Source organism: Nymphaea colorata, chromosome 4 (genome assembly GCF_008831285.2).
Source record: "Nymphaea colorata isolate Beijing-Zhang1983 chromosome 4, ASM883128v2, whole genome shotgun sequence".
NCBI lineage: Eukaryota > Viridiplantae > Streptophyta > Magnoliopsida > Nymphaeales > Nymphaeaceae > Nymphaea > Nymphaea colorata.
In genome coordinates, this window is record NC_045141.1 from 15,814,413 (window position 1) to 15,825,805 (window position 11,393).

General features: G+C 38.9%; 1 protein-coding gene across 2 annotated transcripts; it reads right to left on the reverse strand.

The window, feature by feature from the left end:
* Nucleotides 1-3,545: 3,545 nt before the first annotated feature.
* LOC116252974 (protein DETOXIFICATION 33-like) lies at nucleotides 3,546-8,033 on the reverse strand. 2 transcript variants are annotated; one of them, XM_031627645.2, is made up of 9 exons: nucleotides 7,476-8,033; nucleotides 5,882-6,423; nucleotides 5,709-5,795; nucleotides 5,355-5,411; nucleotides 5,034-5,272; nucleotides 4,779-4,897; nucleotides 4,600-4,686; nucleotides 3,734-3,848; nucleotides 3,546-3,635 (listed from the first exon to the last, which is right to left on the reverse strand). In XM_031627645.2, exons 1-8 carry the CDS (start codon nucleotides 7,767-7,769, stop codon nucleotides 3,777-3,779), a joined length of 1,497 nt encoding a protein of 498 aa, XP_031483505.1. In that variant the 5' UTR covers nucleotides 7,770-8,033; the 3' UTR covers nucleotides 3,546-3,635; nucleotides 3,734-3,776. The 2 variants fall into 2 exon arrangements, with proteins under 2 accessions (XP_031483505.1, XP_031483504.1); XM_031627644.2 differs by having other exon boundaries at nucleotides 3,546-3,848.
* Nucleotides 8,034-11,393: the final 3,360 nt, after the last annotated feature.

The following is an 11,393-nucleotide window of genomic DNA, read 5'->3' on the forward strand; positions in this document are numbered from 1 at the left end:
ATGTTTCTTAGAACAAAACAAAGTGATTTTTTGTTTTTTATAACATACTTCAAGTACACTACGCTCTTTTTATCAAACACCCCATCTTTTCTGTGAAATGTGAACCATCCATGGCCAATGAGCTGCATCTAACCATGGATCTTGGCCCCAAGTCCCTATTGAAGCCTAATTAAAAACTGTATGACCATTTATACATTTTAAATATTGTACGATGATGATGATACTTATTATGTTGAAAATATTTAATTCACAAGAAACATAAGCTGGAACAGCTTCCTAAATCTTGCGTCCTAATTGTTCTAGCATGTCGCTATGATTTTAAAAGGCTTTTTAATTCCACAGAATGCTGCCTTCCAGAAATAATGGCATTCCCCACAATGTGTAGAGCTCAGGCTCAACACGAGCAGTAGAGGTGATCACAAGCGTTCTATATCCACCACCAAGTTCGGCGTGCCACCTACATGCAGAACCGACACACACAGGGTAAAATTAGTTGTCTCCTAATTAGGTCTGGGCTCGAACCGCGACTCGTATCTTTCTCAGCTCAAGCTCGAGTCAAGCTGTACAAGGTTAGTTTGAGTTCGACTCGATAGACCAAGTCGCGGCTCGAACACAACTCGATTACCAACTCCCCATTTAACTCAACTCGTTTAAGCTCGATTACCAACTCCCCATTTGACTTGATCTCTTTCCTTCATTTTAAGTTTGAAAATTATAAAACAAAAAGATAAGTTAGATTAAATGAGCTTACTTGACTTTAATCAAGCAGAGTTCATTTATAAACTGGAATGTTCAGTTAAGCAGTCAAGCTTAACCGAGCAAGTTTGAGTTGAGTATGAATAGGCTCGACTCATTGTGCTACCATTTTTCTAATAATACGTGCAGTCACGGACCCGACAGCAACCAAACAAACTCTAAAGAGAATTTAAGCCTCTCCAATTGTAAATGAGCGAATGATGGTCGGCTAACGAATCACTAGTTAACTGATGTTGAATGCGTCACTGATGAAGCAATCTTTTTTCCCCGTGTTTGACTCATAAAATCTGATTTACAGACGAGATTTTGATTCTATTTTTATTAATATATTTCATACACTTTACATCTATCTGTATTAAGAATTTGAGATTAGGTGCTTAATACTACTAGGCTTAGTCTCATTATAATTGTCATAATCCGTTCTGGATCTAAGAGAAATTGAGCTAGAAACTTTAGACACCCAAAAATTTAACCAAGAGAAGTTTCAACAAGTGAACATTGGATAGTTCTTCTTGAAACATCGAGCATGAATGATGCAAATCAAATGTGAGCTGAAGACGTGAGACCTGCCAATGAAGGCTTTTTATGACAGTTGGAAAGTCGAACAGAGTCACCTGATTTTTTACACTTGTAGTATGGCCCAGACAAATCTTTCTATTAGAATGAGTAATAGAGTTACATTAGCCAGATTGAGCAAAATTGTCTCGAATTTGAACTACATCTTATGCATCCCCATGATTAGGGAGCTGCTAGAATCAACCGACTCACTTGAATTGATTGAACTATATTAGCATGTCATGATTCTACTATAAAAATAGGCAAATCGAAATTTAATTATTTGGTAGCGTTGAAGTTCATAGATTTATAACTACATTGTTTAACTAAATGATTTTTTAACTATTTGAGTCAATTTGCAGTTAATAAATTGAATTCCTGCTGCAAAATGAATGTGGTGCGATCGCATCCCACTTGTTGGTAATCTTTTCAGACATTTCATTACCAAAATTCCTTATCCAATCCTCTCCTAATGTTCTGTCTTTTTTTTTAATTTAATATTCTCTCGAATTTAAAATTGGTTGTTGTTCTATCCGATGCAACCCTGTTAGAGGAGGGGTCCCCTTAATATTTTATTTGATAAAAAAAATGTACAAAACAAAACATGAGAAATGGATATCCAACAAATAGAAGGCAAAATGTACCCAAAAAAAAAAACAACAAAAGACAAAACTAATCAGCAAAATGAGGCAGGGCCTGGTCCCCTCAAGAGGGTGGCAGCCAACAGGCAGGTCCTTCCAAAGGACCTCCCCAGAGGGAGATCAGGCAGGGGAAGCCTCCCATGCGAGATATTTGTTGGGCAACTATGTTTTATGTATCTGCCCAAAATGTCGCGGCAGATTCGTAGAACATTATTTTAAGAGTTTCATGAATCAATATTTAAGGTGGGTACATGGGACAAATGAACTTTCAGCTCTTCCACCTACTAATTCTGGCTCTATCACTTTAATTTCTTCAATTATCTCAATTCTTTTCCAATTCAAAGCTCTTTTCATGCCGAAGTAATAATACATTACTATACTATTACTATTTTATGTATCTGTCTCATGAATCTTTAGAAATAGGTAGTCAAACAACTCTAAGTTCGTTGCCCACTTCTGTCTGACTCAACCACTCTAATTTCTTCAATGATCTCAACTCTCTTCTAACTCAAAGCTCTGTTCCACGCTACATAAGAGCATCGTCTTCATCCTTAGGAGTAAAACAAGAGGGCAAGTTGAATCTAAGACACAGCTCAAGCGGCAGCATTGACAGCATGCATGACTACTGCAGCAAGAAGTGCACTTCGACTGGGTCTTGGATAACTGAGGCAACCTGGTCTGCCGACGCATGCTCGGGCAGCTCATCATCACCTTAAGCCTTGAATCGTTTGGAGAGTTCATACTGCACGACAGTTCAGAAGCAGAGGAATCCCCACCTTTAGCACCATTCTGCACCTGCACTCGACTCAGCCTCTTGAAGGGTCGATGAACAACTCTGGCTTCGGACGAGACTTCAGCCGGTCCAGATGTTGAAGATGAGAGAATGGAGAGGGAGAATCAACCTTAAGTCCATTCAAATGGCTTCTTCAATCTCCATGATTTACCTACCAACTTTAATCACGATTTATCAAATCGCTCAAACACGATTTCAGCCAATTTGCCCCCATACCAACTAGTTTGAATTGTTTCAAAATTTAAGGATATAAAGTTTTTAGGAATTCATTGTTTTAAAGATCATAAATCCAGTAAAACCGTCATTTTAGTGATTTTTCTTTGACAAATTTTTAAATTTTACCATCCCACACATCGGCAGCGTTGAACTTCCCAAATTTTGTAATTATTTTATTTAAATATCAGCCCAATACATACTAATATGGCTCGAAATCAGCCTCATGTCAACCAATATTTGATGGTTGCCTTGTTGTGATGAGCACCGATAAATGACACTGCTCCAGAGCGACCTGTAACAGCGCGGCCCAAACGCAGAGCAAGAGATGAACGGTGACCGACCAAGATTTCGCAGGGACCCAGACGTTTTAAAACATAGATGTCACGCTTGCCATGTTTATGCTTGCCACAATTTGCAACCCAGAATACCGGATGTCATGCTTGCCACTGTTTATGCTTGCTACTATTTGCAACCCAGATGAGTAACATATACCGAATTGTAACAGCAACCACATAACCCTTGGGCCATCTGAAAGATTAGAGTAAATGGAGTACCGGACGGCAATCATGTTATTTCCTTCAGAATTAATTGCAGCAACAGAATATGTATATATTATGTCATCCCTTCCCTTGCACTGTTTTATTTATACAGCAGCTCCGGTGTGAACCACGAAACTGTTGAATACAAATAATCTATTTCAAGTTGTCCCTATAATTTCAGTAGAACGTAAAAAAAAAAAAAAAAAATCTCTGCTCCTGGAAAAAATTTTCACCGTGTAATTTACACTCGTCGAAGCTTTACAAGACGTCCACATGTTATGAAGCAGCCTCCCCTTGGGGCTGCGCTGATCCTCCCCATGTTCTGATGTGCTCTTCAGCTCGCAGTGCCTGCACCATGTCAACCAAAGTAAATACTTTGTTCCTGTTTGTAATTTAGATATGTATATATATCGAGAGAGACTGGTCAGATTAAGAAACCTGTAAATTATTGTAAGGTTTTATTTCACCTTGCAGATATAATCTTATAATTGTTTAGATAGAGAAAAAATTAAGAAGCAATTGTCATGCTTAGATATGCACTGTAAGCAGTCAATAAAATCAAGCGCTTGTGGACCACCAGAAGCTTGATGGCAAGAAATCAATCTCCTTTGTAAACTCGATTCAGACCAAAGCATAGTTCACAGTGAAATGGTAAATCTGAGCACATGTAGCTGTTCTGGTTACAATGAAACATATTGGAGATGAAATATGAAGGTATCCAATTTTGTCTAAAATTAAAAGCGTCTGAGGTTTGGAGGTCTCTCTCTCTCTCTCTCTCTCTCTCTCTCTCTCAAGATGCAGCATCGCTGCTTGCATATAATGCAGCTTCCCTTTTAACAGCCATCCATCTAGACATTATAGAGTTGTCTAGGTGAAATGCAAATTGTTAAGATGGATGACAAGCTTAAGTGAAGCTGCATTCTGGCCTTTGGGCAATACTACACGATAAATATATATATGTGTTAGAAGCAGGAGTCTGTGTACGTGTGTGTGTGTGTGTGTGTGTGTGTGTGTGTGCATGTGATAAACGTATATGGGTGTGCACTCTCTTGAATAAGACAACGGAAAGGTCAAAGGGAGGGCATAGGCCAAGGATTACCTCTTTCTGCCAGTTAGTACGAATGGTAATTGTTACCAGAATTACAGTCTGCAACAAACATCCTGCCAACATTCCAGACCAGATACCCTACAAAAAAGGGACAACAACAACGTCTCTTATTTTGCATGAACAACATTGACATGAAAGCTTTTAGCATGCTCAGGATGTTCTGTTCGTACCATCACGCCAAACTTGAACTTGAAACCCAGTAAGGCACCAACAGGCAAACCAAAAAGATAATAGCATCCTATATTGATGTATGCAATTAAGGACTGCCAACCTGCCCCGACAGCTACACCTGCGTTTTCAGAAGAAAAACTAGTTTGTTATTTGTTAACTGAGCCAAATTGCACAAGAGAGATTCCAATATGATGAGAATTCTCCAGTACAATATGTTACTGCTTAATTTCCACAAGATTGCAGGAGATAGGTACCTGAAAGAACAGGTTGAACGCTATTGAGAACCATTGTTAAGGATAGGAGGTTTGCCAGCTTGGCTGTCTCTTTTATAACATCAGCTTCTGAGGTGAATATCCTAGGGAACAGTTGTTTTGTGCTGACAACTACAATCATAAAAACAACTCCAATGGACAGAGATGATAAAGTGGCCACTTTTACAGAAAACTTAGCGGCTTTAGGACGCAAGGCACCAAGTTCATTTGAGACCCGCACACTGCAATAGAGCATAGATTGTTAGATTTTGGAACATTTTTTCGTCATAGCTTGGATACTTATTGGGAAAAAAAAAATCTCACCTGATAGCTGCATTGAACCCCAAAGCTATCATCAAAGTCCACATCTCCAAGTTCATGCTGCCACATTTTTAGTTACAAAAGAGAAGTCAAAACATGCACAAAATGACCCACCAGCCACAACCTACATGTGCAGACCCGAGAAAACAGCACTTGGAAAAAAAAACAGCTAACAATTCAATTTAATAATAATAAATGAAAGGAACAGGAGCCTTTTCTTTCTGGGCTTCGCAGACCAATCAGACTGACACGCAGCCCAGCAAGCAGAGGCTAATCAGAATATGGACATCATAACGGACATCCTTCAGCGACTCTGGTGGAAATAAAAGTTGCGCTGACCAAGAAAAAGCTACTCACCAAATGGAAATGGCATCCACTGCAAGCTCTGGGTTCTTGAGCAGACCAACCAAAATCAGGACTGCAGTAAAGTACCAAAGCTCCAAGCTGCCAAAGGGAGTTCAGATATGAGAGACAAAGAAAGTTTTAAGCTTAAAATCAACTTTTTTGAGTAATTTGATATGAGGACTAACCATAACATTACAGCAGATGCCAATGATAGCTTTATAAAAGAACCCAAAGAGTGAAATGCCTTCCAAGAAAACCCAGTCCATGCATCAGGGAATTTTCCAGATAGAAGATAGATTATCTGAGCAGCATTTATGATCCACCATGTAATGTTCCCTACAACTGCTGCTCCAACTAACCCATAGTGAAGTTTTGACAGAAAAATCCAGTTCAACAGGGCATGCAAGCCCAAACCAGCCCCAGCAATCACAGTAATGACTATCACTCTGCTTTGAGACTGGCAAAACTTCTGCATAGGGAAGTTGAAAGCATATGCAAACAATTGAGGAATGACCCAGATGGAGTATTTTCCAGCCATCTCAGCTATGTCATGAGACTGATGAAGGGCTTTCAGGAGTGGAGAAGTGAAAATGTATAATGGCGAGATCATCAATGCAGTTACTAATGTTATAACCCATGATCTTTGCATATAAACTCCAAGCATATCAAACTGTCCAGCTCCAAAAGCTTGTCCACAGAGAGTCTCAAGTGCGCTGCCCATCCCAAGCTGCACATAAATATATCGAATGTTGCTGACAATTAGTATAAAAATCTCTGAGCCAATAATTAAGGAACCGAAGAGCAAATCGGACTGTTTGCACTCCAATTCCCAGCTACTTTCACATGTAAAGCACATGCCAAGACAACCATCACCATTTCCAGAAAAATACCATTTGCATGCAAGGTAAATAACTAAGGGGTTTCTTCACAAAAGTTTTACAGGAAACAAATAAGTGAAGCTCATCTTTTCCATCAAGGCAAGTAAAAGACATGTCGAGCACAATCTGCCAAAATAGTAAATATCTTTCACCATCCTGGTAAAACTCTAGTTGTTACAACGCAATCGTCTGCTGATCCTATACTAAAGAAAACTCGGAAGGGGACCAAGTGTCTTGATCATCTTTATCTGCAAGGCACATCTATAAGTTCTTGCAACCAGAATAAATCATGCAGAACACTTGCCATGAAGTAACACATCAACGTTTAAACCATATTAACACCATAATGGGAGAAGGGAGAACCATAACCTGCAGAGCCACAATTCTTAGCCTTGCAAGGATACACTGGCTTTTAGAGGAAAAAAATCCAGATTTTGATTCATTTAAAGAGGCAAACAAGGAAAAAAATGTTTAGATTATAGTTTAGCTTTTGTTTTTTTATTGCGCCATATAAAATCTCAGAAATAGAACAACTCTGCCCCAACCGACATAATCCACAGAAGCAGATAAGCATCTGCAGAATCAGAAAATTTTGGAAAAAGGAAGCTGGGTTTTAAAGATTTTGGTGTGCATATACATATATATCAAAATTTATCAAAAGCCAAATAAGGATGGGGTAACTCTACCCAAGTTATTGAATCCAAGAAGAGAGAATATTGAATGCTTAAACAGTAACAGAAGAAGGCATACCATAACCAAGAGGCGAAGTTAATGTTCAAATATTTTTAGAAAGAAAACTTTTCGTCATCTTGTTAGTTCTACACGATCAAAATAAATGAAAAACCACTACCATATGAGGGGTAGAACCGTAGAAGTGAGCAGATGCGGCAGCAACACTCACCAGAACCCCAAAAGCAAAGCCTTCGATGACGTTGGAGGCGATGGTGACGGCGGCGAGCTCAACCTTTCCGAGATGGCCGACGAAGGCGACGGTGACAAGGCCAATGGAGAATTGGAAGATGGATGTGAGGATTGCAGGCCCTGCTATGTACCCCAGCTTCTTGAATTCCTCCAGAGTCCTGCTTGACAGCCTGCTCATCCTTGATTTCAACACAGGCTCTCCACCACCAGCAGAACCATTCTGTGCTCCTCCATGGCTGATCTCCAACGAAGTAGGAACTGTGTTATCCATCATGCGCAGAAGCAGGGGAGAAGATTGAGAGTGAAGAGAGTAAGAGGAAAGTAGGAGGATGGCAGGCCTAATCTCCACGCCTCTTTATGCTTTAGTGGGATTCGAAACTATTTGCCTCCATGAAAGGTCAAAGGAGGCAGACTAAGATCTTGGACGTGGGAGGAGGAGGAGGAGGAGGAGTCAAACTTGGAGTACTACCTCCGGCCATTTTTGCTGATCATTTTCCGCTCCTTTTCACACGTTTCGCTGCTCTTCATTCTGTTTCTCCCTCACATCAATATAATTTTCCCATTGGACGTCCTTTTCTTCTTCCTCTTTTCAGATTTTACAGGAAGGTCTCTGCTTCATGAACCAAATTGCAAAACGTTCCCCACAATTCTACTCTTTCACGGATACCAGTCTTATGGTTTCTGGATTTTTGTTAGCATTTTAAAAAATGAGTTGGGTAAAAACAAAGATTATATTCGAACTCTTGATGAAATACAACAAAGAAAAAAACTGCCGAGTTCCTTTTCAAACCAGAAAGCACATTCATTGGCCAATTCATAGAATAATTAACTAAAAAATACCATTACAACTTTATTTTAAAAAATAAATATATATAATTAGTCAATAATATAAACAACTCTAAAATATTTAAAAGAAGTTTAAAAAAATTGGCATGTGGCACCTTTAAATAAGCCAAAATACATTTGGCATGAGTCGGCCGATTGAAACCAACTCCAACAACACTTAGTTTGGACTCCTGAAAATACTACAATGAAACTCAACCCACCTAACACGTTACCAGCTACCGCTGCCTCCTATCACCAACCGCGTTCTTGCATAATTTTATCAATAACTCGTTTCCTGCTTCCAACATCTTGTAATTCAAATTCGACCCTGCTCTCAGATTCATCGCCTTGTTCAACTATGGGCTAGTTTTGATGTGATCACTTCATAAACATTTAAACTTTCTTGTCATTTTAGCAAATTACTTCGCGTTGATGCCCTAGGCTTATAGTAACATCATGATAGATAGCGCTAGCAAATTACTCAAGAACAAAAGATTGAAAAGTTTGGCCATTCAAAGCCTGAAACTAAAATCAAGAGCTGTTTTCTATCAAATCAATCATGTAGGCCACATATCTTATCAAATTTGACCAAACCAACCTCCCTCTCTCTCTCTCTCTCTCTCTCTTTATATATATATATATATATATATGATGTACAGTCCCTCCAACTTATGTCCAGTCTTATAAAAATAAGAAAGTGATGATGCTTCTTAGTTAAGTCAGATCAAATTAATGTGCGGACATGAGTCAATTCCTTCTCTGTCAATGCTTTGGCTCATTCCGGGTGTTCATCTTCTCTTTTTCTCTCCCTCTCTGTTTCTCACCCACTTGTTTTTTTTATTCATTTTGCATTTGTGGGCTGTTTCTCTTCTGTTTTCGCGCAGGAAAAGAAGAAGGAACAATTATTTAAAGGTCGCCGTCGTCACTTGTGACCAACCCACTCTTTTTGTTTGCTTCTGGTTGCCCCAACTCCATGTTTGAAATTGCGAACCTTCCAACTCCCTCTCTCTCCTCCATTAATATGTACAGCGACCTGTTAGGCCACCCTCCTTCTGTGATGTTTACTGGTTGATGGATCTTGGCAGCCGCACGTCCTTCTCCAATTGTTCAGCAAGACTTTCTTTCTTCTTCATCTTCTCCTGCTTCTCCTCTTCTGGCCGAATCTCGTCCACACTCGAGGCAGCTACTGCGCCATATTAAAGAATCTTTCCGACATATTTTATCATTCCTTTTCACCACCCACCTACCGCCGAAGTTAACTTTTACCTGTAATTAGTCGTCATATTTGTCTGCCTTCTCCTTGGAATCTATGCTCTCGATTCAGAAGCAGAAGCTATTATATGAAAACTGCCACTGTACATAATTCCTTGATCGAAGTGGTTGTTTGGCTGGGAAAATTCTGTGGTTGATTAGAGGAAGAGCTTTTCATGCTTCAAAAGTTCAGTACTGTAACTAGTTTCTAAAGATGAACTGTAGATAGATACAGAGAGAGGAGAGATAAGAGAGAATCCATTTTTTTACGACATGAAAGTAAGCCACCGCCTTCTGCTAAGGATTTCCACACATCTGTGATTTCATCTTTGAAAATTCAAAGTGTCAGTCAGCATCTTGTCAATGAAATGGAAACGCAAGATGCTTGTTTTGGAAACTGGTGTGGTTTGTCAAAGGCCATTAATGATCAGTCGGAAGGAAAAAAGGAAAAAAAAAAAAAAACAGGCAGTTGGTGGCCATTTGACTTGGTGATATCACCAAAGCTTATCCCCACTTCTCTCACTCTCTCTTTCATTTTCTTGGTTGATTTCTTCATTCTGCACAAGCTTGTCTATTAATGGATATTTCGCGTTGAAGTACTAGTACGGTCTTCTTCTTCCTTTTCTTACTGTTCTTAGTTACCTCTTTCTAAAGATTCGATCAAAATTAGCAGAGTCAGTTCTTTTACTTGGAAGCGATTTATTTGTCATAAAAAGGATGAAAGGCTAAAATCATCAAGGTTAATTAAAATCCATAGATTTAAGATTAGACCTTCTCATCGTTGATCTTGTATCAACCTTTTCTCATTGCAAACAGTAAAATAAAGATTTCTTGCAGCTTTTAGGTCTACCATAAGATTTGAGAACCCTGAACTGCATCAGAAAAAAATAAAAAAACCTGACAGTCAGATTTACAATGGTAAAATAAACACTCCCCAAATAATAGTATAAAATTTTTTGTTTGGTATTGAAAACTAGCGTCCGCCTAACTTCAAACTACCTTCTTAAAAAAATAAAGTAAAAGGGATAGGAGCAAGCGCAGGACATGTTGACCACAGCGAGTATCATTTTATCGGTTGCCGCGAAAAGAAAAACGTGGCTGAAGGGGGCATCAAAATGAAATATGGTGCAAGGAGAAGGCTACGGCAGAAAAGCACCGACCCCTTTGTTTTCTGGGGGCGGGACCCACCATCGCACTTGTTAAAAGTTACCGTCACGGGCCCCACCAATGTGGTGGAAGGTAGGTGAAGCACGCACGAGAAGCGTGTGGCTCGGTGCCTAACAGTTGGCCCAAATTTTATATATACCCTCAGCTTTTCGGTTAATTCCATGCTCGCCTTATCACCTTTAAAGTTTTTTTTATTTTTAATATTTATTTGAAAAAATCACTTTTTGATATATTATTTATTTAATATTTATTTAAAAAATACGTGTGTGATGCTTAGTTGACTGGTATTTTGCTCTTCAGTCAAGTTTCCAAGTAACTTTGAATCTAAAGAACAAGATGCTTAGTCGTCGAGGACAGTGTTATTGAGATTTGAACTAGCTACCTACCACCGCTTCTTGCGGTTCCATTGAACTTATGACCTCCTTAAATATTTTAAGCTAACCTTTCTAACTAATCAGGTATATGAAATTCTACAAACTATAATTTTTTTCTTCAAAGAAAAAAAAAGCTGCCTTTTAAAAAATACGAGAGAAGGCGTAAAATTTGCACATACCATAGGTGTTAAAAAATAAATAAATAAAACTTCAATGACCATATAAACATTGCAAGTCTTTTTTGAGAAGGGGGTTGTAAATATTTTTGTAAATGAACATAT